At 43.9% G+C, this 27,185-nt stretch overlaps 1 protein-coding gene across 3 annotated transcripts in view; it reads left to right on the forward strand.

The window, feature by feature from the left end:
* Window positions 1-22,415, forward strand: part of ZNF521 (zinc finger protein 521) — a 277,983-nt gene extending 255,568 nt beyond the window's left edge. For all 3 annotated transcript variants that reach the window (XM_044243247.1, XM_044243249.1, XM_044243250.1), the window contains exon 8: window positions 21,592-22,415. In XM_044243247.1, coding sequence (XP_044099182.1) covers window positions 21,592-21,621 — 30 coding nt within the window. In that variant the 3' untranslated portion in view covers window positions 21,622-22,415. The remainder of the gene's footprint in view (window positions 1-21,591) is intronic.
* The last annotated feature ends 4,770 nt before the right edge of the window (window positions 22,416-27,185 follow it).

Consider the following 27,185-nt stretch of genomic DNA (forward strand, 5'->3'; position numbering starts at 1 on the left):
ACGTAAAATTATTGGCAAGACAGTCTTTTTCCTTTGGTAGAGTTTTCCCTCATTTGTGCAAGGAATTCTAATATATGTCCGCCTAACCTGCTGGTAGGAAAGATGTCCTTTGGAATACAAGTGAATTATTTGAACTAAATGAACATTTTGTTATTTTAAAAGCAAATGGATACGTTGAATGTTTCACATGTTTTCCTAATAGACCTCAGAACTTTTTTCTGCCGAACTTAAGGAAGCTGCCTTGAGAGAGGGATGGTGTGGTCCAAGAATAATATCCCACAATGCATATTTGTATCCAAAGTGGTTTATACAGGTGTGAGCAAGTGGTGTGTTTGTAAAAATGCTGCTGAATAGGCCACTTTCTTTCAATAGAGTAATTACTGTTTAATTGCTGCCTCTAGAAAAGCTACAGTTCGAAGGCGGGGATCCAATCCTCATCTTCTGATGGGTCTCCATAGAAAGTTCCATCAGGCACCCTGTTACGAATTTAATGAACAGAGAGGGAATTCCAGCAGCAGGGAGCGAGGGGATAGGCCTAGGTGAACTTCAGGTTCTGAGATTCTGGCATTGGAATTCCTTTTGAATCAAAGATTACTGTGACAGGCAGCCCTTCCCTTCATTAGCTCATGAATGCCGTGTTTTCCACACTCAAATTGCAGTAATCATCTGATGCTGGGAAGGATACACCATGATTTTCTTCTGGATAGCACTTCTGTTTAAATAGGCAATTGTCTCTTCAGCTGTTTTTCTTCTCAAATCACTTTCCCACCAAATCACGTGATGTTGATGCATCTTTTTTTTTCACCACAGCTTAACTGGTACTCAGGTCTCATGGTTGTACCTCTGAAAGAAAAACGAAGCAGTGCACGTAGTATTGGCCATATAGGGTCGAAATGTGGCTGCCCAGCCAGTCACTGGGTCACCTGCTGACTTAGCTCCTTCCCTCAACCAGCCTTTTAATAAGCTTAATACAAATTTGTGTCTCAAGTTATCAAATAATACGTGATGAGATGTTGAGGAGTCCTTGTTAATAGTCAAAATCACAAGTGCTATGCTGTTTACTTCTGTTGCCCCAGTGCCGTGATTAAAAAAGGTAATATATTTATTAATTAAAATACTTATAAAACTATAACTTTATCTTTTAAACTGACCATGATCTCACTCTATGACATATCAAAAATAATTAGAAATAGATCATATTCTCAGTCTACTAGAAAAGATAAGATCTGTGTATGATTAACCATTATATGAGCTAATATGTAATAAACCGTTATAAGTATTCCAAGAGAAGATGCTTATTCTCCAGCTGGAAGACTCAAGAAAGACATCAGGAGGGACACATTCAAGCCGGTCCTGAAGGGTGGATGTGATTAGCCACCCATTAAGTCTCCAACGGCTAGTAGTTTGAGAAAATAATTTCTATGGGTTTTTTCATTTGTTTTAATTTGCTTTCAATTCTCTATAGGCAGCTTAGTACAAGGGAAAGGGCATCAGTTGCAGAGGGGAATCACCAGAGTCTGATTCTGGTCATTAACCACTTACAAGCTCTCAACTGTGGGCTTCAATGTTACCAACTGTAAAATGGGCATGTGGGAAACAACAAGGCCTCCTGCCTAACTCCCAGTATCCTGGTGAGAGAGCACAGCAAGTAAGTCATCCTGAGCACTCAATGCAGAGTGTAGAACAAAACAGGCATGGGGTGAACACTAGTTGCCTGATGCTCTCCCTGCTCCTTAGTGCTGACCTAAGTAAACAAAATCAAGAGTTATCATTACTCAGAAATGAAATCTCTATCTCAGACACGTCAGAATGTTCCTTAGCTCTCTGCTCTAGTTCTACTGGAATAATTTCCCAATTAATCATACCTTGACATAGTTTCATGTTAATTGGTATCCACGTTAAAATTCTTATTTTTCAACATTCATCTTTTTTAAGGGATAAAGAGTCTTGGGATTTTTTCTTTCTAGCATATAACCATAAAACAAAATATTGATATTTGCTTTCAGAAATCTATTTCCAAACAACCTGCCCCTTCTCTCCACACACCCCAGATTAAGGACGTGGGACCAAAACAAAAAGTTTTATCTTGCCCCTCCATCAAAGACAAGGTGGGATCTGGGTGTGCTTTGGGGAAAGGTTTGTTTTCCTTTGTTGTCATATTTTCTCAGGCTGATCTTCTTTTGCAATCTGAAGGAATGGAAAAGTGTGCCTTTAAACAGCTAGAAGACGTGCCCTTACATTCTTGCCTCTGGTACTCCTCACGACTTTTGTGTATTTTTCAATTGTTTTATCTTTATATCTAATGTAGTTTGAATGGCAGTTCAACGGCCATTCCCCACTCCAACTCTAAGACTCAAAACCCTGTCCTGCTTGCCTCTTATCATGTGGTCTTCCATTGGGAACCCCAGATTGGAAGATTTGCCCATCGCCCTGTCTGGGCCTGCCCTCACTGCGTTCTCGAGCTCAGTGTGGGGGATATCCTTCCTGCCTCTTCTTGGGTGGTTTATGTTTCCCAGTACCCGGGCTCTCCATTTCCCCTGCTCCTTTGGACCTCTGTAACTTCTGTTCTTGGGGTTGAAATCACAGCCCCGGAACACATCACATAGCCTTAGGGATCTCAGGAGCATAAATTGTGTCAAGTGAGCATGTGGGTCTGGAACTGGTCCTTTTCTCCACCACCTCATTTCTCTGCTTTGTGGGCCTGCAGGGCTTTTGAAGTAAATTGGTGTTCCACCAACTTCCACTTAATTTGTTCAGTGGTTAAATTGATCTATCTCTTTTATTTGATCGAATCTCCAGGAACTGAATCATTTGCATTGATTTATTGATTGGTGCTATGTTTTCACCATTACTTTTGATCACTTTCAGCTGTTAATATTGGATAATTCAATCAGGATTGATTGGCCTTACCATTGAAGACAGAGAGTTAATCATATAGGACAAAGAAATAGAACACAGCTCACCTCACTTTGACTGTTTTTCATTCATTCTCTCTCTCTCCCTGCTTCTCCCCACTTCCTAACATCTATGCAGTAGCACAAAGCTAAGGTTTTTCTTGAGCAAAGAAGGGAGTTTAAAATTCCGTAGCATTTACAATGCATCTAAAGATAAGGTAGCTTTATTTTGCTTTTTTCTAAGACTGTGTCGAGAAATTAAGCAAGCCTCCAGAAAGATGGATAAGCATGATTGTCACAATGAACTCATTTGGACTAAATGAGTAAATGCATTTTCAATTACCCGTTTTGTACCAATAAATGCCTAATCTGTGTGTGCATGCTTGGAGGCACGACGCGGGCTCACCTTTTACTAAATTTGGCCCTCACTGCTTCACCATGTGTCCTGCTAGTCGAATTTTCAAGAACCAAATGGTTAATAGGACTGCAGTTGGGGCAGCAGAGGCGACTGTGATAAGCTAAAACCCACTCTGTTTACATCTGAGTCGTTTCTACAACACCCCAGCTCAGTTTTTAAAAATTCTCCATCCATTAATTTCTTGATGTTCCTATTGATGGCTGGTTTTCGCTATTAAAAGATGGAGCACCACCTCCTCGTTCTAGGACTCATTCCCTCCTCCAACAGCCCTGTTGTTAGCGATCTGCCATTACATTATTTTTTTGTCTGGCCGAGAGTTGACGACAGATGGCCATCTCCGAGCTGCCATCAGTGCGACTTTATGGAGCGTCCAGCTAGGGTGTACTGAAGAGCACTGTGGCCAGTTCCACAGCCCCCTCCCTCCCCACCCCCTGGAAATGTTCATCACCTCTGCCACATTCTGCTTTGGCTGCGCTCTAGCTGGCCCCACCACCTTCTATGTCGCCAAGACAGCCTGCTGCCACAGCACCAGAAGATCTGTTTCCTTTAGGGAGCGAGAAAATGTGGGTCTGATTGTCCTGAAAAGACAGAGCTCGGTCTCCCCACGCTTGTACCCAGATCCTTTGGAGAGGTCTGGAAATCCCGATTTTCTAGAACATTCTGCAGTCCAGAGAGGCACGTTCCGTTCCCACATATGTTCCTATTTTAGACGTGTGCTCCACACATGGATCTGCTTCCTCACATTAGCAGAGACAAAATGCCAAGAATAGACCCTTTGTGTTTACCAACTTTTACCCGACTATTGGAAAACACCACCTCCATATCCAACTGTTGTGACAATTAGAGAAAGAGAGATGGTAATCATGGACTTCAACTATAAATCCCCCGAAAGGAGCAAAGAATTCGTTCCAGCGCCTTCTGATCCACCGATGTGGCGATCCGTGGGACAGCCGTGCGCAATGAGCTGTTGCTGTGCATTTGGAGAAAGATTGATAGGCTGATCTTGATCGAGTTTGCTAAGGCAAGGCAGCTTCCGAGCCACGCGTGTATTTTAAGAGGAATTCACATTTGTATCCTTTATTGTTATATTTGCAGCGAATCTACAGCTCGGAACAGGCTCTGCCCTGCAGCTATGAAAGAGTGAGTTCCCCTTATTGGAGAGAGAGCCATGTTCTGTAAAAGCCCTAGATGTGGCGGGCGAGATGAATAGTGCTTAAAAGCACGGCTCGCTCACAGTGCTGTCATTTAGAACAGCAACTCCGAGGCTTTAAGCGGGAGTGAAAGGCAGGGTAAACGAGTCCTTGAAAAGCGGTGAAATTTTAAACTGCCTAAAATAACAGGCCTCCTTCATTGATAACTTCATTGAATGAGCGAGTGGGAGAACGGAACCGACGGGGCAGGAGCTGCCTTCACATAGGAGGAGGAGGAAAAGTGTGCAAAAGGGAGGTTCGTCCCCGCTGCTCAGCGTGGCCGGGAGGCGGGCATCTGTCTTCCACCGCCCCTCCTTGCTTTGATTCGATCCCCCAGCTGACCGAAGACCACCTCTCGCTGGAAACCCCAATCACCCGTAAAAAGGTTTCCTTTCTGACATTGCCAAAACTTAATTTTATAATTATCTGACTTCCACCGCTGGGCGCATCTGCTAAGTTTGTGTGCCTTCTAGACACATAAAAAGCTACGGGGATACCATAAAATATCAGCAGTGTGCTTCGCTGTGCTTTGAGTTTCTAAGGGTGAAAGGTGATTGGGCAGGAAAATAGAACAGTCTGTTTGCTGTGAGCCAGGCGCTAAGACCTCACTCCCATACTCAGTTATAATTCATGATGGGACTGGTGGGCAGCCCTCATCCCTCCATGGAGTTAATGCGTCTCCACTGAAGCCTGCTGAGAGCACCCTGCGTCCCCGCCCACCATCTGTGCCTTCGCTTGCGCGCTTTCCCTCTCTCTTTCTCGCTCTTTCCTGAGATCTCTTGGTATTAATATCATCGGGGCACTACTGCTTCGTAAAGGTGGCTCTCTGAAACGGGACTGTCAGTTAACCAGGAGAAGAGCTGGATGGAACACATTACAGTGTTGCTTAATGTCTCATTTAGAAAATGTCCATCGGAAAACGGATAGGGAGGCAGCGATTGCCTTAAACCAAAGGCAGGCTCTGCGAGCCGGGGGTGTGCTGCCAATGACCAATTAGGAAGAGGTACCCATGGTCGGAGCGTGGTGGGGGGCCAGGAATGCGAGACAAGGTAGATGTTGTGAATCGAGTTATGCCTGTTCCAAACCTGAGTTCAGAGTCCAGAGTCGAATCTGAGAAGGGTCTGTACCCTCTGTCCCAGTGCCTCTGGCCAGCCGGTGGCGTGAGCATCGCACCCATCCCTCACAGTGCCCCATCTGTGACGTGATGCCGCCCATCCCGAGGACCAGAGCTAATTGCTCCAGGGCTCTGCAAGCCCCAGCTCAAAATGATCAAACCTGGGGCTTCCTAGAACCCCACCTGCAGCGGCCGTGGCGACTTGTGTGGTGCGAGCCACCTTCTGCAGCGGAGTGGGCAGAGACGCCAGACTCCCAGGCCGGCTGCCGCCCAGAGCCCCAGAGCAGGGAGAGAGGTTTGTCCCCTGCCTGTCCCCTCCCCTCTAGGGCCCTGCCCACAGGGAGCCCCAAGGGTGTGGGGACCCGAGGGCACACGTGTTCACACAAACGCTGAAACCGCACCTCCCTGTCCACAGCCGACCCAAGATTAATTTGTAATGTTTCACAATCTGTGCTCTTAACACAGTCCGTCGTGAGAACTTCTTTTTAAGAGATAAATCAAATTCAGGCCTGAAATACCAGTGTATGAATTTAACAGATGTGATGCCATAGGGGACCTACTGTGTTATAAACTGCAGAAATGGCCTTTTTATGCTTCAGACTTGGGCTTATTCCAAAGAGGCTTCAGAACCACAGCAGCGGGGTGAGAGGTCACGCATCAAGACAGTAGCACCCACACGTCACGCAGCCTTGTGTGTAATTGGTTCAGAATCTCATCCCGACGTCCGGTGGTATCGCGTCGCCTCGCTCACCCTCCGAAGGGGAAGTGGGGCAAGAACGGCGGTCCTCACTGTCCAGGTTTTCCTGGGTGAAAGATCACTTTGAGATGACACAGCTGAGTAGTCAGCCTGAAATCCTGGTTGGTATTTTATTAATTTTGCACCAAGATAAATCCTGAAATTCTGACAAACTCCATGACAGGTGAAATTCCTTCTTGCAGAATCTGCTCAGCAAGAGGCTGCTCATTTCATTCTGTTCCGAGGCAGGCAACAGGAGGGCAGCTTTATAATCAGCCCTCAAAGGACCCCCAGCCGCCCCAGAGTCTCGGGCTGATTGAATAACTCCTGGGCCTCTTCCCCTAGGCCTCCATCAGCGGGGGTCCTGTGGAAAGCAATCTCCCGCAGACTGGCACTGAAGTGAGCTTTAAACCACCATTTTCTGCTCTCCAGAGGAGCCTGGAGTACTAAAAGATAGATGGGCTGCAGATATTTTATGAGAAACTGTCAGAAGAAGAGCAGAGTAAATGTTTTTTTTCTTCTTCTTCTTTGAGTCACACACTACATCACTGTTGAATTTCTCCCGGAATCTTTTACATTTAAAGTAAGAAATTAATTGGTTGCTAACCTTTCCTTCCCCCCCTTCTTCGTTGTCTTCCTCCCCCCCCTTTTTTTTTTCTTAAATATTCACACAGAGGCCCTTTGCTTAACCACAGTTGCAGAAAATCAGTACCATTTGCAATGAAATATTTATAATGACAGAATGAAAAATTGGATTCATTTTCTGGACTGTAGCCGAGCAGCTTGCAACTTTGCGTAGCATTGTTTAGCATCTCTGATTCCTCCCTTTCGTTGGAGTCTTTTCCGAAAACAGGCCACATGTCCGTTGCCTGTGCTTTTGGAGGGATGCCTACCAAAGCACAGAACCCACTTCGAGTCTTAGAAAAAAAATCAGGGGAAGAAAGAGTGTATGTTTGTGCTGCGGGTGGGGGCCGGGGGGGTTGGTCCATGGAAAGGTAGTGAGGATGGGGAGCTGGTCAAAAGGAGGAAAAGGGCCAGGCCTGCAGGGAGGAGCGGGGCGAAGTTTCTAAGGAATACGGCAGACAGTCTGGTCTAGCAGAGCACAAACAGCAATCAGCATGCCACCGTATCTGGGGGCAGATTTATAAGGGGAAGTGCGAAGACGGAACTGAGGTGTGTAAATACACACGGAATATGAGAGCTCACCTTCTTTTTTTCCCTTTAGTGTTGGCTGCATAGGCTTTCCGTTCCATGTGACCTCAGAGCTGCTTGCTTTCTAACCAGGGTTGATTATTGCCTTTTTTTTTTTTTTTAAGAGATAAAAGACCAAAGGATTCTGTGAGAACAGTCCAGTGCTGTGTCTCAGACAAGTTCTGCCTCACAAGTGCAAAGCCACAACAATACATTCGTTCTGATGACGGGACTAGATTGGATTTGTAGCAAGATGCCTATGAAGTCAATTTCAGTATCCCAAATAAGTTTGTGGCTTACCGTGCCACACACAGGCCGGAAGAGAGGGTCCGTGTCTCCACCCCTCCCTCTGTTGTAGGAGTCTACGGAGGGATGGCTCCCCTGCTAAAGGGCCCTTCTCAGACTGCCATGCCAGCCCTCTGAGGTGACCTTTCATCCATCCCCTTTTGAAGCCCGGGGTTTAATTAGTTAGCGTTGCTTATTTTGCTGGTTTTCCAAACATAGAAACAGTCCTAGTAGACGTAAGCATGTATAAAAACAGTCAAACTGGAATCTTCAGGTTTCATTCACTCAAATTTGCATCATGCATTGCCAACTCCACAAGATCAATAATCCATATTTTATTGCACAATAAAGGCTGCCTGTAATTGAATTAGCTCATTCATTCCATCTGATTAGCTCTGTTTTATTCATGGAGAAGTAAAATCATAGAAACTTACCTTTACCACTCTATGGCATTATGTGAAAGTAAAAGAGCCCTCAGCATTATAAAAACATATTTACGAAGATAGAATTAATTCCAGTATTTGTTTATCCTAGGAATAATACGAATCACATCACGCTGCCTTTCCGTTGTTGTTGTTCTGGGTGATAACTTTCACGCTCCCATCACTCCTGTCCGTCTGTCCTCTCCTGGCCTGAGTGTCCTAGAGCAGGTCTCCCCTCTGAGCGGCAGCGGACCCTGCGGCACAGCTCTGCGTTGAGCTGGGCTCAGTGTCTTCTGTTAGACCTTCTGTTGGCTGTAGATTCACCTTAAGCGATTTCACCCTAAGGTCATTGCCTCTTCTCTAGCCACGGATGACCATTTCCAAGAGTTTGGGATGCTTACCCTTACTCCCTCTGAAGCAGAATCTCTGCCCGAATTTGGACATGGGTATTGAGAAACCCTGAACAAGAAGGGGCTCCTTCTTGACTGGAATCTCTCCAGATCACGGTGCATAGTACAACTCGTATGTGACACACACTTTCTCAGAGGCTTGGAGTTCTTCAGAAGGCTTCCAGATTTGTCTTTGCATTGCATCCCCAAAAAGAGATTTGGAGAAACATGTTGACAGCACGAAATGATGTGTGTTCTGACACAAACTGCATTGTCGCTTGGAAATCTAGCCTGCAGTTATTTTACTGTAGCATTTCTTGGATTCAAGGGAGAAAAAGGATCTTCCTTAACAGTGTGTTTTAGGATGTGAAGCTCACTTTTCTCCAATGCTGTGCATGGATCGACCAGATGGTTTCCACTTAGCCCTTACTCTTGCTTTCTTTCTTGAAGACCCAAGTGAAAGGGGGCATTTTTTTTTTACATGAGTTTTTCAACATAGGAGAGTCTGAAATCTATATCCCAGTAAATGGAAACTGTCATAGTGTGTATTCAGAGTCAATCTCTCTGCAGACCAGGAAAAGAACGCTGAACAGTATTCACTTAGGTACTGCCAGACGTTTTTTCTGCACGGCACGTGGCTTGCCGGACCCCTCTGAATGATTTTCCAGTGTGATTAAGCAGACCGCTAAGCAGCAACAGGCCTCCCGAGTGAAGTAAAGAGAAGTCTTTGGTGAAGGAAAGTTGCATGTCAGACCGGGTCATCGGGAAGAGAATTGCCCCGATGCAGGCTTCATTTGAATATCCGAGTTAACAACTCTCTGGGAATATTTCTCTTCCTCTTGTCCAGCTCCTTCTGTGTTGTGGCTGGTTTGCATTTGTGTTTGAAGTGCCAGGCGGTTTAATGAAGTTATTCTTTTATAAATTTTGCAACACTGAAGCAAGCATGAGGGCTTTAAATTAGAATAAGTGCCACTTCTGTATGGCAGGTTCCTTTGAGGACTGATTAGAATGAGGCCTCCCGTTGCCAGGCCCTTTCTGCATGGCAGTGTGGCTGTGTGTACTTGTTTACGCCTCACCTTTGAATTTGCATGAGTGTGCACCATGCCTGCTGCCTAGCCCTCTGTTAGCAAGAAAGCTGCCTTTCTTCCAGGATCATGTTAAATACTTCACTTTAAAGAGTTATTTTTTTAATTATATTGCTTTATTGTAATGAATTAAAATTAACTTGGAGTAGCAAATTATATAAGGATGTGAGGGTTATAGATTACTCTCACCATAGTTACAGCACATCTTTGTGTGGGGCTGTCTTTCTAGGAGTCTGTGGACCACGAGAGGTGAGGAAACTGTCCCACAGAGACCTGGAAAGCAGTGTCAGAGAAGGTGCCCGGGAAGTGGGAGGAGAACGGGAGTTTAACGTGGGAGTTTCTGAATGAAAAAGAGGCTCTTCTTGGCTGGGTGGAAAGAGAGGGGCAACGCTGCCATTGTGAGATCCTGAGGGAAGGAAGAGTGGATGAGGGACAAGAGAAAACACAGATCTACCCCCAAAGACCTGACAAGGTTCAATGTAGGATAAGAGGTGCCTGCAGCATTCCTGGTCTCCTCTCTAGGTGTCTCTGTGAACTGGCTAACCACCAGGGGTGATTGCGGGGAGTAGGGGGGTGGGGGTGATTAAAGGGAGGGGACTGGATCCTTTCTATAGTACACAAAAACATGCAGGGGACAAAGGAAAGGAAAAAGCAAGCAAGAAAACAAGCACCCACCTTGAGTATGAAATTACTCCTCCTTTCTCCAAACCAGAATTGTGTATTTTTCTTTTTAAGTGAGAGACCCCCGAATGGAGTTGGGTTTGTGAAATATTTGCTCGTTAAAAGGACTTCGTTTAGAACTTAAAACAAGGGCAATTTGGGGCAATGAGGGACCAAAAGATCACAGGCCAACGGCAGGGATTTGACCTACAGAACGCGCACACGTATGTAACTTTACCCCCTCTGCTCAGCACAAACTTGTGCCAACGTCCAGCTCGGGCGTGGATGTGCACATGTGCACGCATGTGCGCACAGACTTGTCCTTACGCAGTTTAACTACGTAAATGATGCCTGTCAATCATCGTCATTTCACAGTTTTATCCTTTTTATTCATATCTACGGAAGCAAATGCCCTAGTAGACTAACATTTGGTTGCTTATGACGGGGAAAGACTTCTTTTCTGTTAGTTTTAATGATTTATAACATCTTTGACTTACTCTTAATACGAGGTTACCTCCTAGAGAGTGTGGCGGTGTTTTTAATAAAGGAAGTGATACACTACAAGGAAGTGCATCTCTTGTGCTTTTTCTAAGTTCAATAAACTATTTTTCATAATTATTGGAATTTGGTTGAAGGGAATCCTTGTCCATATGGAGTGGAAAAAGCAGAAAGAGTCCTTGCTCCCTCCTTCTCCCTACAAAGGTTACCCTTTGAATATAAATTACAAGCCTTGTGCCTCTCTCATTCTAATCAGATGACCTTTTGAATCTAGTGGACCAGAGTTTAAATCCTAAGCCTGCCAGTCAGTTTTTAAATCAATGCCCTGTTCCAGCAGCTTTCAGGTACATAACTTTAAATTGCGCTGGATTTCAAACACAGAAGTAAAATAAGTAATGCGGGTGGAATATTGCAGCTGACAGCAAAAACAGCCCAACTTGACTGCAAGATTGTGGGCCAAGTAATGTCACCATGGGTAATCTCAGTAACTGAGTCCTTTAAAAATAAAACCTTCCGGGATTCAAAATCTAAGAGAAAAGGGAGGAGCGGGAAACTTGTAATGTTGGCAAGAGGACATTTCTGAGCAATTATCAATTTAAGCTCCCATTATTTGCTGCTAATTACTACACGAGGCTGTTAAATATTTAGCAGAAGTTTGTTTAATTGCGTTTGACTGCGAAGGGGATGCCTGACTCTGGCTTGAGCGGCAAGAGTCAGTTGTGTGCCTCAAGAGCCAGGCAGAGAGGAAATTTGTATTCGCCCAAGATGAACACATTACAGTGTCAGACAAGCCTTTTTTTTTTTTCCTTCCACAGATTTATTTATCTTTAAGGTATCTAAAATTAGAGCACGAAGAAGGGGCACTGTTCACGGATGTAAAATTGGAAGGAGGTCATTCTTAACCTTGTTTACAGATGTTCTAGTTTAGAAAGCGCCAGTGTGATAAATTAAACATTGCAGGGGGAAAAATTAAAGCTTAGCAACAACTGGCACATGGACACATCTGTCCGTGAAGCACTGACTTAATCCCTGAATATCTTATTAGACTGTATTGCCTATCAAAGCCTTCTGTCCCATAATACGTTGGGATCCTACACTTCTACAATCTGAACAGCATCTTTTGGCTCCAGTCTCTCGTTCACTTTCTGGCTTTGTATAGTTCAATTTAAATTTTCTTTCGGCTCCTTGCATGTAAGCAAAAGTTCATGGTTTCCTTTTAAAAATAGACCTTAGATTTTTAATATATTTCCCAGTGGCCATTGTGCTATATTTTAGCCTGTACTTCCAATTTGGGACTTTTTTTTTTTTTCTTAACTTAGTAAGTATTGCGTACTATTGTCAGTTCCGAAATGGGAAATGTTTAAGCCTGGCTGGTATACGAAACAGATAAGGGTCAGCTAGCAACTGAAATTTTACTATCTTTTTTTTAAAATTTTTTATTTTTTATAAACATATATTTTTATCCCCAGGGGTACAGGTCTGTGAATCGCCAGGTTTACACACTTTTTACTATCATTTTTAAAGCTCTCAAAAAATGGAATTATGACCATGCTAATATTTCCCACATTTGACCCATCAGCAGTAGAGTCCCTTTGAAACTGGTGGACCAGAGTGGCTTGTTTTATTTGTCTTTATGTTTAATTGTCAAAATTCTAGAAATTGTTCTGCATTAGCAATTTGGACATGGCATTATTTTTAAAAACAGTCTTTGCTTAGGCTTCTGAAGATGTATTAGACCAAGACTAAGTGAATTAAGTGGGTATTCTTACAACATTGGTAACCACCATAGGCTCTGCCTTCTTGGTTTGCCGTTGTGAGAAAGAATACCTGTAATGAAAATAGGGTCTTCTTCAAGTGGGACCCCACTCTGTGCCCGGCTGGCCTGAATGGTCTCCAGCCGCACAGATGACTTCCTGTCCCAGACAGTCTATGCCTATGGATTCTTAGCCTGATTCATGCTTACTCTCCCTCTGGAGCCCCTCATTCCTCCTCCTCCTCAAATCTAGCACCAGGCAAGTGTGACTCCTCTCTCATAAGAGGTCCAAGGTGTACTTTCTTTATGGCCCATAACACTCTGTCCACTCATGTTGGTGAGTATCCGCCATCTCTGCTGCTGGTCCGACCCAGGGATTAGAACACGTCAACCACTGTCACTCAGCAATTGCTTCATGCCCAAAGCCAGTGGAGCCACTGGAGGAGATATAAGACCTTGAAAGTTGGCTTACACTCTCTGGGTCTTAATTTCCTCATCTATAAAATGAGATAATGGAACAGATGCTGCTTGGACCCTCCCAGCTCTGAAAACATGTCTTTGGTTCTCTGATGCATTCATTACTTACAGGTATAATCGACTCTTGCTATTAAATCTAAACCAGCAAATTAAGGATGATGTCTGTGCAGTTTGTTCAAAATAGATAGTTCAACTATCCACACCTTAAAAATTAATTTCCAGAGTTCAATATTTATCCCTTGTTAGATTGCAAATATTCCTAAACCAGGACGTTGATTAATTGCCGTGAAAATGTACTGCCTTTATTCACTGATGTACATGGATGGTCAGTTGTGAAAGAGTAGACGTTTTCTGGAGACATTCAATTGTTCATACATGCAATACCATTTATTATATATCTAAAAGGGCATTATTTATCCTTTCCCCAATTTCTCTGCAATCACCCATTCTCATCCATTGACTATATTTTATTTTATTTTATTTTTATTTTTTAAAGACTTTATTTACTTATTTATTTATTTGACACAGAGAGATAGAACGAGAGGGAACACCAGCAGAGGGAGCGGGAGAGGGAGAAGCTGGCTTCCTGCTGAGCAGGGAACCTGATACGGGGCTGGATCCCAGGATGCTGGGATCATGACCTGAGCCAGACATAGATGCTTAACGACTGAGCCACCCAGGTGACCCCCCCCCGCCTTTCTTTTTTTTTTTTTTTTTTAAGATTCACCCATTGACTATATTTTTAGATGCCATATGATATAGTTCAATGCAGTATATATGTCCCTTTTGCTATCCATTTTGTTTGCTTGCTTTTTAAATTTGGTGGTGAAGATACCTCTTGGACTAAAGACTAAGCATACACAAGAATGGCACAACAGGTTCGATGGATTTTCCAAAACACTGTAAAGCAGTGGTCCTCAGTTGGGGGAGATTTTTTTCCCCTACTAAGGAATATGTGGCAATGTCAGAGACATTAGTGGTTGCCACAGCTGGCCCGTTTTTGATAGAGGCCAGATATGCTGCTGAATATCCAACAGGGCAGGGGATACCTCCACCCCCAGCAAAGAATTGTCCAGCCCAATATGTCAATAGTGGCAGGGTTGGCTGTTGAAAGGCAAGTCCCACTGGCCTTCTAGAATCTATTTAATTTGTAGGCTTCTCTCTAGAACGAAGCAACCAAGTGACACAGTGTGTATAATGACTAAGAAATGGCTCTCTGGATTGTCTTTTGGGTTACTTTGGATGAGATAGAACTTAATGCTGCAAAGATATGTTTAAGACTTCTGAACATAAAGTCATGAACATGCCAATGTCCGTGTATTTCAAGGTTATCTCAGACCATCCTTTGCTAGGCCTATTTTGCGTGAATGTCCAAAGAACAACAACAATAATAGAAATGTTCCTCCCTGAAGTTTACTGAGACGTGAAATTGTTTCCTATGGGAAATGTGATGGAAATTTCATTGCCAGAACCATTGAAAATTAGCCTAGAGTATAAACTTTATAAAACAACTCTGTTCCAGCAAGGGGACAAATGAAATAACATAATGGTCCTTTTCTATCATTAGTATCTTGTATTTTTCTGGTCACTTTTGATGACAGTTTCACCTTTTGCTTTAATTCATCTTGGTGTTGTCCGGAAAATGCTTTGAGATGTCAGGCCAAGCCCATGTGAAGTGTTAAATGTCAGAAGAAAATGCATCAGAGTCTCTGTAAGTTCATGGCGATAGTATTACCATATGAAAAAAATAAAAAGGGAAGTTCTGTCAGTGCAAACATGATAAATGCAACATTCATGAATTTAGAGGGAGAGGCAAAAGCATATTATGACAGTTTCTGAAATGCCACTGATTATGTCAAAACAAAAGAGTAGAGCCCTATTTTAGTAAATTCTACCAAAGTAAAAATTATGAGTCAACTTCTCTGGCTATGAAAATGGCCATGAATATGTTTTTTAGAGTCCCAAAGCACTTTGGGAACTATTACATTTCTATCTTTTAAAGAATATTCATTAAAATAGGTGTTACAAACTTGCACATACCCACATACATGTTCCTGCTGGTCACCAGATAAGATCCACAAAAACACAAGTCCCCTGAAGTTCTCCAGCCAAGAAGTGTACGGATTGTGGACAGGGAAACTTTGGGTGGCAAAATGGTATCTGATTGGTACTTTTGGACGATTTGGGTCTTCAGGGCCATTTTTAGAACTTTACTGATGGTGCTTTGAGAGCTATAGGAATTCACGTTTAATTAATTTAAGACTCAGAGTACTTTTGTAGTTGTGGGGACTTTGCAAATGTTCATTTATTACATTCACATCCCGTTAACCTTATTAAGGGGCTTAAAGGCCGCCCCTCGCCATAGTATTTCTCTAGAGTGTGGGGGAAATAACCCCATATGCTGTCATTAGCTATGTACACTTTTAAAACTGTCTCACTAGCAAAAGAAGTTGGGGGTGAAAAAGAGAGAGGGTGGAAATGTAAAAATCTTGATTAGAAAGTATAATTTAATAGAACATGTATTGAACCAAATGTATTGATTAATGTAGAAGATATAGTACTTGTATTGATTCAAACCAGAGATTTAGTACTAAAAGCTCTGAGCCAAAAAGCTGTTGCAGATTGCTACAAAAGTCAGTTTAATGCTGTCCTTGAGAATGCCTTCACAAAGAAATTCTTCTAATGTTTGAGGACTAGGTGGAATGCGGTATATGTCAGTTTGATCCCGGAGGGTTTTATTTTGTACTCTAATAGCTGTTACGAGCCTACATTATATCCAAGGAGTAATTTTCCTTAGGGGTGCCCGGCTCGCTTTGTGTCAATATTCTAGCATTTTAAGTCACGTACAGTATATGCTTCTGGGAACAGGGAAGGAGCCAGCCAGACTCATAATGGTCTGCATTCATTAATAAAGGCAGAAGCTTCTGTCCCTCCATTGCCCACTACAGGGATGCCTCTTTGGCCTTCAGGGACCCGTACAGACACATTTAAAGAAAGCTTTATTTTGAGTGGGCAGGAGATGAAATGTAGGACTTGGAGGCATTTCCTAAGTCAGCTAGATGCCCGAGCACAGGGGTGACCTTAATGGGTCAAAGAAGAATGCAGGTCAAAAGTCTTATTATCCAGCCTGTTGGAAACCAATTGCTTTTGTTTAAAAAAAAAAAAAAATAAATAAAGCGGTAAGGGCTTAAAGGTGGATGGTAATAGCGGGATTCTGCGTGCAGCTTGTAACTGCCGGACTGTGTGTGTACTGGCATATGCCTCTGGAAAAATCCAAGCCTACAGATTATCCATAGTGTTTACAGATAAAGGTCCAACCCTCGTGATAAAAGGAAGGGTAATATAATTAGTTAATCAGTGATGATTGATTACGGATGTTTGCTTTCTTCAACTAAAGAAAAAACAACATGCTGCCAGGCGCTGTCACCATCTGTTGAAAGAAACAGCCACATTTAATCTTTATATTTCTTTTATTTCTTCCCGCCTTGCATTGTTACAGAGCCACAATTGCCCTACTATTTCATCTGGTTGGAAAACATCTCATTTAAATTGAATACAACTGCAGTTTAAATTCGGGATTCTAATGGCATGGTGAATTAGTGGAAAGCTTGTTATTTTTTTTTTTTTTCTTCTTTTCATTCCTTTTTAAAATAGCATGCTGGCTCTTTTTCTTAGTTTTAAAAGCTTGTCAGAATTTGTTCGAGACAAAGGGCTATAAATAGACAAGTCATGGTAAAAAATGATTAACATCTTTGAATCAACAGATCACACAAAACTTCCATTCAAACGCAGTTTTTATTTTTATTACCATTGCTACTTAACATTTTGCTGATGCCAACAGAGAGTTACAAAGCACAGGCGAGACGTGGTCTCTGCCAAAATATTGGACAAACGAGGGCGATCTGTGGGCACAACTTTTGGGGGCGGGGACTTCATTTTTCCTCCCTGGAAAGGTAGATTCCCCCTGGCTTTCCTCCAAAGGTTCACTCCATCATTGTTATTGGTGCAAATATTCCAATTCACATCAAGATCACAGGAAAAACGGGATAACTTGGCCAAGGTGAGCAGTTTCGGGAGATTGCGGGGTTTTATTTTTGTTCAAAAATATTTTGCTTGGATTGCATTTTAAATAGGATTAAACCGTTTGACCAGTAGATGTGGTCAGCTCTCAGAAAGAAGGAGGCTGAATTAATCATTTGTTAGAGTGCCAAGCCCAAAATGAGAATTCCAGTCTTGTAAAATGAAAGGCATGTCGTATTTTAAAAGAAATACATAGTGCTAGAAGGGAATTTTGAAAGTCCTTGTCTGTTTTTTAGCTTTCTAAGTTTAATTTCACATTTATAGGGGAAAAAAAAAAAAAGAACCCACTCCTCCCCAATGGAGCCCTTTTCAGTAAGGAGAGTGTTGTGGGGTGGTTTTGTTTTTGTTTTGTTTTGTTTTTTGGTTTTTTGTTCTGTTTTGTTTTGTTCTTTCGTTTTTTTGAAACCTGGCTATTAAGGTATCCTACGTAGATGGATCTCCTTTTAAGCTTTAAGGTGTGCTGTGGATTTGGGTTTGTGTGTGTGTGTGTGTGTGTTTGTGTTTCGTTCTTTTTTCCTTTTTTCTTTTTTCTTTCTTTCTTTCTTTTTTTTTTTTTTTTTTAGCATAGGCCCCCCTCGTGTAAAACAACTGCTCATAACTGGGATTAATGGTTTGCAATTTTCAGTTACTTAGACATGGGGTCTCCAAGAGATGGCTTTTTGCAGAGTAGAATATGGCTCTCTGTGGGATTTCAGAAGTTTTCTTCTCTTCCCACTTCCTTTTCTGTCGTCGCCCCCTCACACGCCCCCGTGGACTCGCGCGGATGTTCTCCTCGATTATGTAAAACACTTTCCCTCCCCTGGAACAGATCTTTTTCCTCAGAAGCTGTCACTGCCTTCAAGTGCTTTGGGGACTGTGAATCGCCGTGTGAAAGCGGTGAGATGACCCACTGCTTCGTGCTGGTGTCGGGGTTTCCCCTGGACGTGTCGCGCCGGAACGCTCAGGCCGAGAAGGCTGCCCCCTGCCGGCCCGGCGGCCTCTTCCCCTCGCTGGGCGTCCGCGCCTGTCCTGCGGTGACTGGGGGACCGGCTCCTGTCAGGGAAAGGGCCCGAACAAGCGGGAACCATGCTCGTGGCCTACCCTCGCTTTGTGCTCAGTGCGTCTCTCCTCTCCTCTTCATCTTTCCCTCTTGCTCCTTTTTCTCTGGTTCTGAAGAAATCATGTCTAGGAGTTAAAAACAAAAACAAACAAACAAAAAAAAACCCACAGAGGGCTCCCGTGACGCAACTTCCGGTTTCTCTTACCAGAGGATCCTCTGTGAAGTCTAGAAACTCTCTCTCAGTCTGCTCTCTCCAACCCCCGAAAGCCAACCCAACCTGTGCAGTCGAGACACCCATTCCTTCTTTCTTCAGAAAATTAAATTGGGCCGTTTCTCTTTTCAGTGACTCATAATAAAACTGGGAGAGGGGAACAGACATAGCCCAGGGATCCCCCAACTGTGGTGAGGAAAGCCTTTGAGGACTGGTTTTCTTTTGTTTTCAAGGCACATATGCCCATTACCTGAGACCACCTAGCAGGATGCCCTTTTCCCATCTTGACAGTCACTACCAGTGGTGGACACCAAGATGGGCTGGGGTCACCTGGACTTACTCAGCCCTCATTTGATTTGAACTGAAGAAAAAAAAAAAAAAAAAAAAACTGGGGTGGGTGGAAAAAATGGCAATAATTGATCTCAGTTCTATGCAGGCATCTCCACACCAAGAGAACTTCCTGCCTTTACCATGTTTCACACCAGATTGCCCATTTAGACCTCATTTATATTAGGCCTCTTTATTTTTGTGTGAGCTTGAATTTCACAAACCATAATCTTGTCCTTCTCGCGAATGATTTATCTTCCTCTCTCTTAATATGCAAAACATAACTCTTTTATAGTAACAACTTTGGTCCATTGCAATAAGTGACTCATATGTATTCATTCATTTCCCTGCACGTCTGAAGAGGCTTGTATGGCTCTGGTTTAGTATGAAAATGTCTGAGACACAACTGTTGCCCACTATTACAGCCGATTTGTGTTAGGTTCTTGTTTTGCGGTATCTCAGTAGAGACACACACAAAAAAACACTGGAGACACTGTGATATATCTTCCTTTATTAACCTCTAGAATCCTATTGAATGCAGAATGTCCATTGTAAGCACTTACACATTTAAAACTAATGTTATGAAATCGATTTTTTTAAGCTTTGGTTATGGTTTAAAAAAAAAGAAAGAAAGAAAGAAATCTCCCACCACCCATCAGTGTCCTATCATTTAGGCAACTTTTGTCACCAATGAAAAACCTGATCAGACTTGACCCTTTGAGATAACAAAGGGTATAAGAAAGCTTAGATATGATATTTTGAGCAAATGAGATTTGTATTGTTCATAAATGCTCCCATGACCATTGGGTTTATTTTTAAGGAAGTAGTCTCATCAGTATTTTGATTACCCTTTGTCTACCTGTTGGTGAAAAATAATTTTCAAAAGTATTTAGAAATCGTTACAAAGAAAAAGAGGATTGGCATAAAAACTATTCCATATGCACTGTTAGGCTAGGGCTCCTAAGAAGGAAAAAAGATCGAGCTGAATCACTAAATTAATAAAAATAGGTTTATTTTCAATAAGAGAGAGTGACATAATGTTCCTCGTCATTATTTGTTGTCAGGCTTCAGAAATGGGCTAAGTTTGAAACAGAGAATGGAAAGCCTGGGTCCTCGTCACACATCTCCCATCTCCCTCACTGGCGCTCTCAGCCCTGACTGGGCAGGCATCTGGTTATTCAACAGGTGTGCACAGACCAGGAAGTTTGCTAGTTGTGGGCGATGAAGAGATAACAAAGGACTTTAAGCCTTAAAAACGCCACTTAAAAAACTTCCATGGCTGCCATTCAGCTCCATGACAAAGTCTGAACTCCTTAGCAAGGTAAAAAAGGTACAAAAGGATCTTCATAATCTGACCCTGAACTACCCTCTGTCTTCCTTTCTCATCCGTACTCTTGGTTCAGGACACCCTAGAAGACTCCATCCAACCCAAAGGAGTTGCAGGTCCAAGAACATACCTTGTGTATTCTTGCTTCATTGCCTTTGCTCGTGTGAATGTGTTGGCTTGGAGTGCCCAATACGTTCTCGTGTTTCCAGCCTCAACTCAGACGTCATGTATTACCTCCATTGCAACACCTTCTCCAAAGTCTAGGCAGGGTTAGGAGTAGTCATGGCATTTCTATGTTCATTTGAGATCTGATCCTGCCATATTACATTGTCATTTTGTGGCCATGTGACTTTCTTCTTCAAACTGTGCACATTTGGGAGGCCCTTCAATAGCCCTTGCCTAGCAGTTACTCATTTGGCCAGGTCTCTATGATGAGGGCGTTGCTGAGGGCCATGCCAGGTGGTGATACACGTGTTCAACAGATGTTTATGAAGCAATGAATAAATGAATGGACACCAGAATTTCTGACATAAGGAAAGAGCCCGGCCTGCAAATAACCAGAAGACCTAAGAAGTGTACTCTTAGTATAAATCAGGAGGAAATCAGAGGAGGGAGAACTCGGTTTTCAATGGGATGAACATGGTAGTGGTTGTATTCTGAGCTAGACCTCCAGGTTCTGAGCAGAAAGGATGGGGCAGGGGACTGTGTATAAGCTGACAGGTGGGAGATCCTGGCTCAGGGGAAATGCAGAGGAGGGAAGGAGCAAATCAGGCCATCAGCAGTATGCCCGGGGTGTGGGGCCATCCCTCATTGTAGGCTGCAGGTCTGTGTATACAGTTGTCCTCTCACCGTTGAGACGTGGGGTGTCCACTCAGAGAGGGAACGTGCTATGTGGTTGGAAAGAAGACAACCCAAGTACCACAAAGGGGGCTTCCGCTGGGCTTGGGGGTCTTTGCAGCCACTCTGATGTGTTCCTGAGCCTTGGAGTGCCAGCCCCAAGCCCACCCCAGAATAGGAGCGGGAGAAGCATCTTGCCCCCTCTGTGGGTTATTGGCCTGTAAAGGCCACATTCAGCAACAGATAGAGCCTCTGCAGTCGAGATGTTCCCATCTAAGAGTGGTGAAACCAAAAGCTTTTGTAAGGGAAATAACACACAGATAAAGAAAACTGTTAAAATCGTGCTACTGTGGTCTTTGAAAAATGGGTCTTACTTTGATAAGAAGAGACAGTGGAAGGTGGGAGGGGAAATCAGGGAAGGCTGGCAGAGGCCGAGAAAAAAGGAAAGGTACAGGCCAGTCATCTCACCTCCCATAGGCCCCTGGCCCCACCTCTCCCCCCGGGTACTCACTGGGGGTCCCCACGAACACCCCCTTAGGGGTGGGGTGCAGAAACACAGTCACATTTTTATCAGTGAACCAGCATGTATAGATCCTCTGTCTGATGACAATAAGATCACTTAAGTTTTTTTTTCCCCCCTCTTTCTTTTTTATTACAGAACCATACGATGACCCAACACAGCAGTTAGTGCACATACGGTCTCTCAAGGAGAATGACTTTTGTGGCACAAAAAGGGAACATGTTTTACTCTTTGCACGAAACGTTCATTGTTAATGTATAATATTCAGAAACATTGTATTGTACCATAAAACTTGTATTATCAAAACTGTTGGATGTTCATGTGTTTGAACTTTTGAGCACCAGATAGACTCCTTGTATATAAAGTGTTGCACATGTATTATGTCGTCTGATACTAAGATGGTCTTATAAAGACGAGTGGACTTGGGCCCTATTCAGGCAAGCTTAAAAAAAAAAAAAATGTGAGCAAAATGGCTTAAGAGAAAGTATTTTCGAGGAAGACAGATTAAAACAGCCGTTTCAAATAAGACTCTGTTTGGACTTCCTTTTATTTCCACTTAAGCCTAGAATTTCTCTTTTGGTATATCAACGGTTAAATCCAAGACTATTTTTTATTGCTGAAGATTCTCGCACACCACGAAGAGATGTTCTCGCCGAACAGAACCCCACAGCTGGATAAGGCCCGTATATATATTTGTAAGCCTTGCAATGTGACAGGTAGCATCACTATATATGCAATAGTTGTTATGTAGACTGTCAAAGATTTTTTTTTTTCCTGGATACATTTGAAGCTTTGAGTGTTCAAGGTTTTCCTTAATGATTTCACACAGCCAAATTCTTGAATCAGTTGAACTAACCTGTATGTTACTGTTATTAATGTTTACTCTGCGGTCTGAACCTGGAGATTACTGGAATTGTTTTCCAAGAGGAAATAAATTCAGTTTACCATTAGGTATGAGTGTATTTGTGTGTTTTCTTTTTCTAGTTACTCTACCATTTAAAAAAAAAAAAACAACCTAATCGCCTGCACCCTTGGAAGTGAAATCTGTTCTTGTGCATATCACAGGCATAACCTCAATCATATTTAACCTTTTCACTCTGGGCCAAATGCAGCCGGGAGGATATTCATCATACTGCATAGGGAAAGAATCAGACCCAATATACGTCTCCTCTCCCAGATACTACCAGGTCACATTGTACTGGTGGATTCTGACATCACAGATGGATGTGATGGCTGTTTTCTGCATAATTTGCAGCCCAATTCATGTCATGCTGTGCAAATCTGAACTCCAAGTAGATGGCTGCAATTTGAAAGGCAGTTTGGCTTATGTGTACTTAAGAAGCAGCTTTGTTCATTGAGAAGACAAAGCACAGAGCAGGGAGCCGGGGGCGGCTGTTGGTGCTAGCTAACTCGGGCGCTGACTCCCTTTGTGGCCTTCTCCAAATCACTCTGCCTCCTGGTCTTGGCTCCCACGGCCGGGCGAGGCAATGCAGCCTGGTCATCGGCCTTGACAAGGGCATGGGGTGTCCCTGGAAGACGGCTGGCACCACAGCCTGCGACACAATGAGGCATGAGCCGGAGCTCTAAGGTCAGAGCCTTTTTGTTGCGGAAAAGGAGAGAATGGCAAAGCATGAGCTGAGTCCTAGGATCCCTGTTTCGTCAAAATTGGTGAGTATGCACCTGATACTGACGGGCAACTTCCAACCACGTCGGGCTTCAAATATTTCACTCACGATGACTCTTTTTAAGCTCTTTGAAACTCGGAGGACCTCAGGCCCTCTTAAAGGAGCAAGAATCCTCAACCGGCACTTTTTGAATGTGGGGGATGGAAGCAGGGGCCCCGGGTGTGAAACCCAGATGGCCAGCACCACAAGGCAGAACGCTCCCCCGTGGTTCTCCAACCTTAGCCTGCATCCGGGTCACCTGGAGGGCTCGTGATAGCAGAGGGTATCCCCCTGATGCCCAGAATCACTGTTTCAGTGGGCCTGGGCTGGGGTTCCAAATTTTGCAATTCTAAGAAGTTCTCAGGTGATGCCGCTGCTGCACGTGTGGGGACCCCACTTTGAGAACCATCGCTCTATTCCATCTCCAAATTAATTGAGTGCATTAAACGTGAATAGCCATGCAGAGTGCTGGAAAATTACACTATTTATTTTGTTACCAATGAAGAAATTGGTCAAATGTTAAGATCCTTCAGAAACAAATACCTCATGGTGATTAAAGTACGCGTGCTGGCCCGTGTTTCGTGTGTGTATTTAGTTCTTTAATGCAAGGAAAACCTACATCTATACATTTCACAACGGATTGCCAGCATGCTATTTAATTAAAAAGCTTTTTCACCAGCTACATAAATAATGAAGTATGCTGAGAATATGCAAGTACATTCATAATTAAAATACTCAGCTATATTTAAAAAAAATTAAGATCTCTGGTCTCTGCAAGGATATTGCATTTAAAATGGAATAGCCACGCTTAATAATGATTTTTTAAAAGGCTTTAAAACTGCTGGTATTAACGAGTGGGTTATATTTCGCTAAAAGTGAGGTGCTCTTCATTGACAGAAAGCAGGTGTTATTCCAGGGATGGATCCCGCATTGCCTTTCACAGCCTCAACTCTTAGAGACTTTCCAGATTTCTAGTAAACAGCAGGACGTGGGAAGTCGCAGAAACTGGTACTTATTCTCCTAGAGGCCGTCACTCAGCTGGCCACTGGGCTCCTCTGACACCCCCAGATCAGCCTCTTCCCAGGCCAGGCTGGAGGTGGACGGAGCTGACCCTTAGGAGCTCTGCTAGCTGGATCCTGTGGGAATCACTGATCATTCAAAAGCAGCGGCTCCTTCCTTAGCCAGCGGTTTATCAGCTCAAAGCGACTAAGCTGTGCATGGAACTGCCAGTCCCTCTTTTGCTTGTTACCTTGCCTGTATTTATTTCCTACTTCATTCCCTAAGAATGCAACTTAAAGATTAGTAAAATGTTATTAGGAAAGTCAGTATGATGCAGAGAGGAGAAAATACACTCAGGACATACCTGGTTTTGTGCAGCAAACTAGAATGTGTTTCAGCATTGACTTTGAGCTTCCTAGTAGCAAGGGGGAGAAAAAAATGAACAGAAAGGAAGGACTATGCCAGTTTTTTAAGAGATTTTTTTTTTTCCTAGTACTTAATTCCAAAAGAAATTCCTGAAAGCCCTGATGTACAGGCGGGAGACCAATACAATTGCCACTCTTCCTGACCATGATTTTGTGATCTAACGGAGTGTTTCTCATCACTAGGAATGCTACTGCATCTGACGGTAGGGGCCAGAGACACTCCTCAACATGCCACAGCCCACAGCACAGGCGCCCAGAACAAAGCGTTCTCCGCTCCCAAATGTCAATCCATAATGCCGAGGTTGAAAAACTGCTCCAATGGGAAGTTTTCTCTGATTTCCCAAGGACATTTTACATTGGAATCACCTAGAGGACTTGAAAAACCTCGACTCCTGAATCCCACTCCCAGAGAGCCTGACCTCACTGGTCTAAAACACAAGCCGGGCATCTGAAGTGCCAGAAGGGATTCCAGCCGGGCCAGAGCTAAGGTTCTCCAGCCCATGGGCTGGACTCCAGATGGGAAGTTTGAAAATAACCTCCAAGGGGAAGAGGGGTGGGGTGGGTCTCCCACGCCCTTCCCTCAACAGCGCCTTTTACAACTGGGCATGGAACGATGACTTTAACTCGAAAGTAACGTGATAACCAGTCGTGAGTTTAGGAAGAAGGAGGAAACGACTCAGAACCTCACCACCCTTACACTGGGTCCCAGACGGCAAACTCAAGTGAGACCGAGATCCAGCCCAGCGGACACCCTGGCAACCCAGGGAGCAAATGCCCCACCACCTGCCCCAAGGGTTGCCTGGAGGGCAAGCAGCCTGTGAGGCCGGATTGTCCAGTGTCTCAGAAGGACCTAGTAATCCGAGTGGGAATGTGCCAGGAGCCGGTTTCTAAATGTTGGCAACCCATTCCATGTTGTATTCAAACTCCACTGCCCGCACCCCGCCCCGCCACGTGGGCCAAACGAAACTCACTTTTCAGGTCAGCTCCCATTCTTGCATTGCTGATTTTGACCTTTGCCATTGATTATTCCTTTTTTCCCCCCAATTATTTTCATTCCAGACTATTTAAAATATTTGCATCTAAAAGTTTGAGTTGTGCTTTGTTTTCAGTTAAAATCAGGTGCACTTTCAAAGTTGCTCTGTGGCCCCCATGGTGATGCTGGTTCAGGTTGGGCAACAATGTACCAAATGGTTGTGCTCTCCGGTACGCCCACTCCTGTTCTTGAACTTTGAGATGTCAAACAGATTTCTTTTTTTTTTTTTAATGATGAAGGATAACAAACAGTAGAGCGTCAATATTCTCTGTTGCAAGTTGGATAATGCTCTATTGTATGTTGCCAAATTATGCTTTTGGAATCATGCAAATGGGCTGACATTCTACATGGAAAGCTGATAAGTGTGCCCAAGTGGAAGGAAGTGGCATCAGAGACTGCCTTTCAGGATCCTCCACGGGCTTATTAGTCTCGTTAAAGCCATGCTGGGTCTGGTCCAGAACCCGGACAAGGACTGCAGTGAACCCTCAAGTCCCTCTCTGTAGCGCATGGCAGCTCTGCCTTTGGGGGTGCGGCGTTGCAGAACCCTTGAGGAAGGAAGTTTGGAAATCCGGATCCCACTAGAGAACACCTGCAAACGCTTCTGCACTTAGCTTCAGCAGGCTGGGGCCTCTCACCAGCTCCCTTGTGCGGAGGGAGCTTTAGCAGACGGACTAAAAACTTCTGGAGTGCAAGGATGAGGGATGATTTAGGGCAAAAGGACCCAGCACGGGTTTCTGGCAGGATCCCAAAGCTCGGGTCTGGCTGGCACCGTATTCCTGGGTGAGCGCCTCCGGGGGCTGAGGAGTAGCCACGACCATCTCCGCCAGATTCCTCGGTAATGAAGTCAGCTGTCAACTCCTTGGGGGGAGAAGCACAGAGCCCCTTTATTTCCAAACAGGTGTTGCAGCATATTAAAGGTTGAATTCCATCTTATGCTCACATCCTGAATGAGCCAGTTTGCAGGCAAGCTCGGTTCTTTCCGCAAAGAGGGAAACTTGGCAATGCTGGAGGCTGAGTACTTAAATGGCAATCAACTTCTGGCTCATATCAATTAATTCCTTCATGGACTTCTGCCTGAGTATAGCATCTTGAATTCCCAGCTGCGGAGGCTAGGAAAGGCAGCCCAAACAATGCACACCGCGATCTAGGGGTGAGCACACCGGTGTAGCGATCAAGGCTGTGTGGTCTCAGGGCAACGACGGATGCCGATTTGGGGTTCTCTCTTTGTTCACCTGCAGAATACAGGCCAGGATATACACCCCAATCTCTCGACGGGAAAGTCTTCCAGAAAACTTCTGCTAAGTCTGAGCGACATCATTCTGAGGGGAATCCCCTCCTTCGGGCTTTAAAAGATCCAGATCCAAAGCGACTATGTGATGTGGAAGTCTTCTCCATCTCTGTCTCACATGAACGAGGAGCATCTTGATCAAGACATGCAGCCAGGCTAAGGGTGAGTATTGGTAGTTCCATAGGAGAGTGACGCATTCTTCACCGGGTCCGTGCAGACTATAGTTAAGATGTTGACATCGACATGGGGATGTGAATTTCACCTGCCTCAGAACTCAGGCGATCTCCCCTCATCTAATGAGCTGATAACAGGGCTTTCACCCA

This window comes from Neovison vison, chromosome 3 (assembly GCF_020171115.1).
Source record: "Neovison vison isolate M4711 chromosome 3, ASM_NN_V1, whole genome shotgun sequence".
Taxonomy (NCBI): domain Eukaryota; kingdom Metazoa; phylum Chordata; class Mammalia; order Carnivora; family Mustelidae; genus Neogale; species Neogale vison.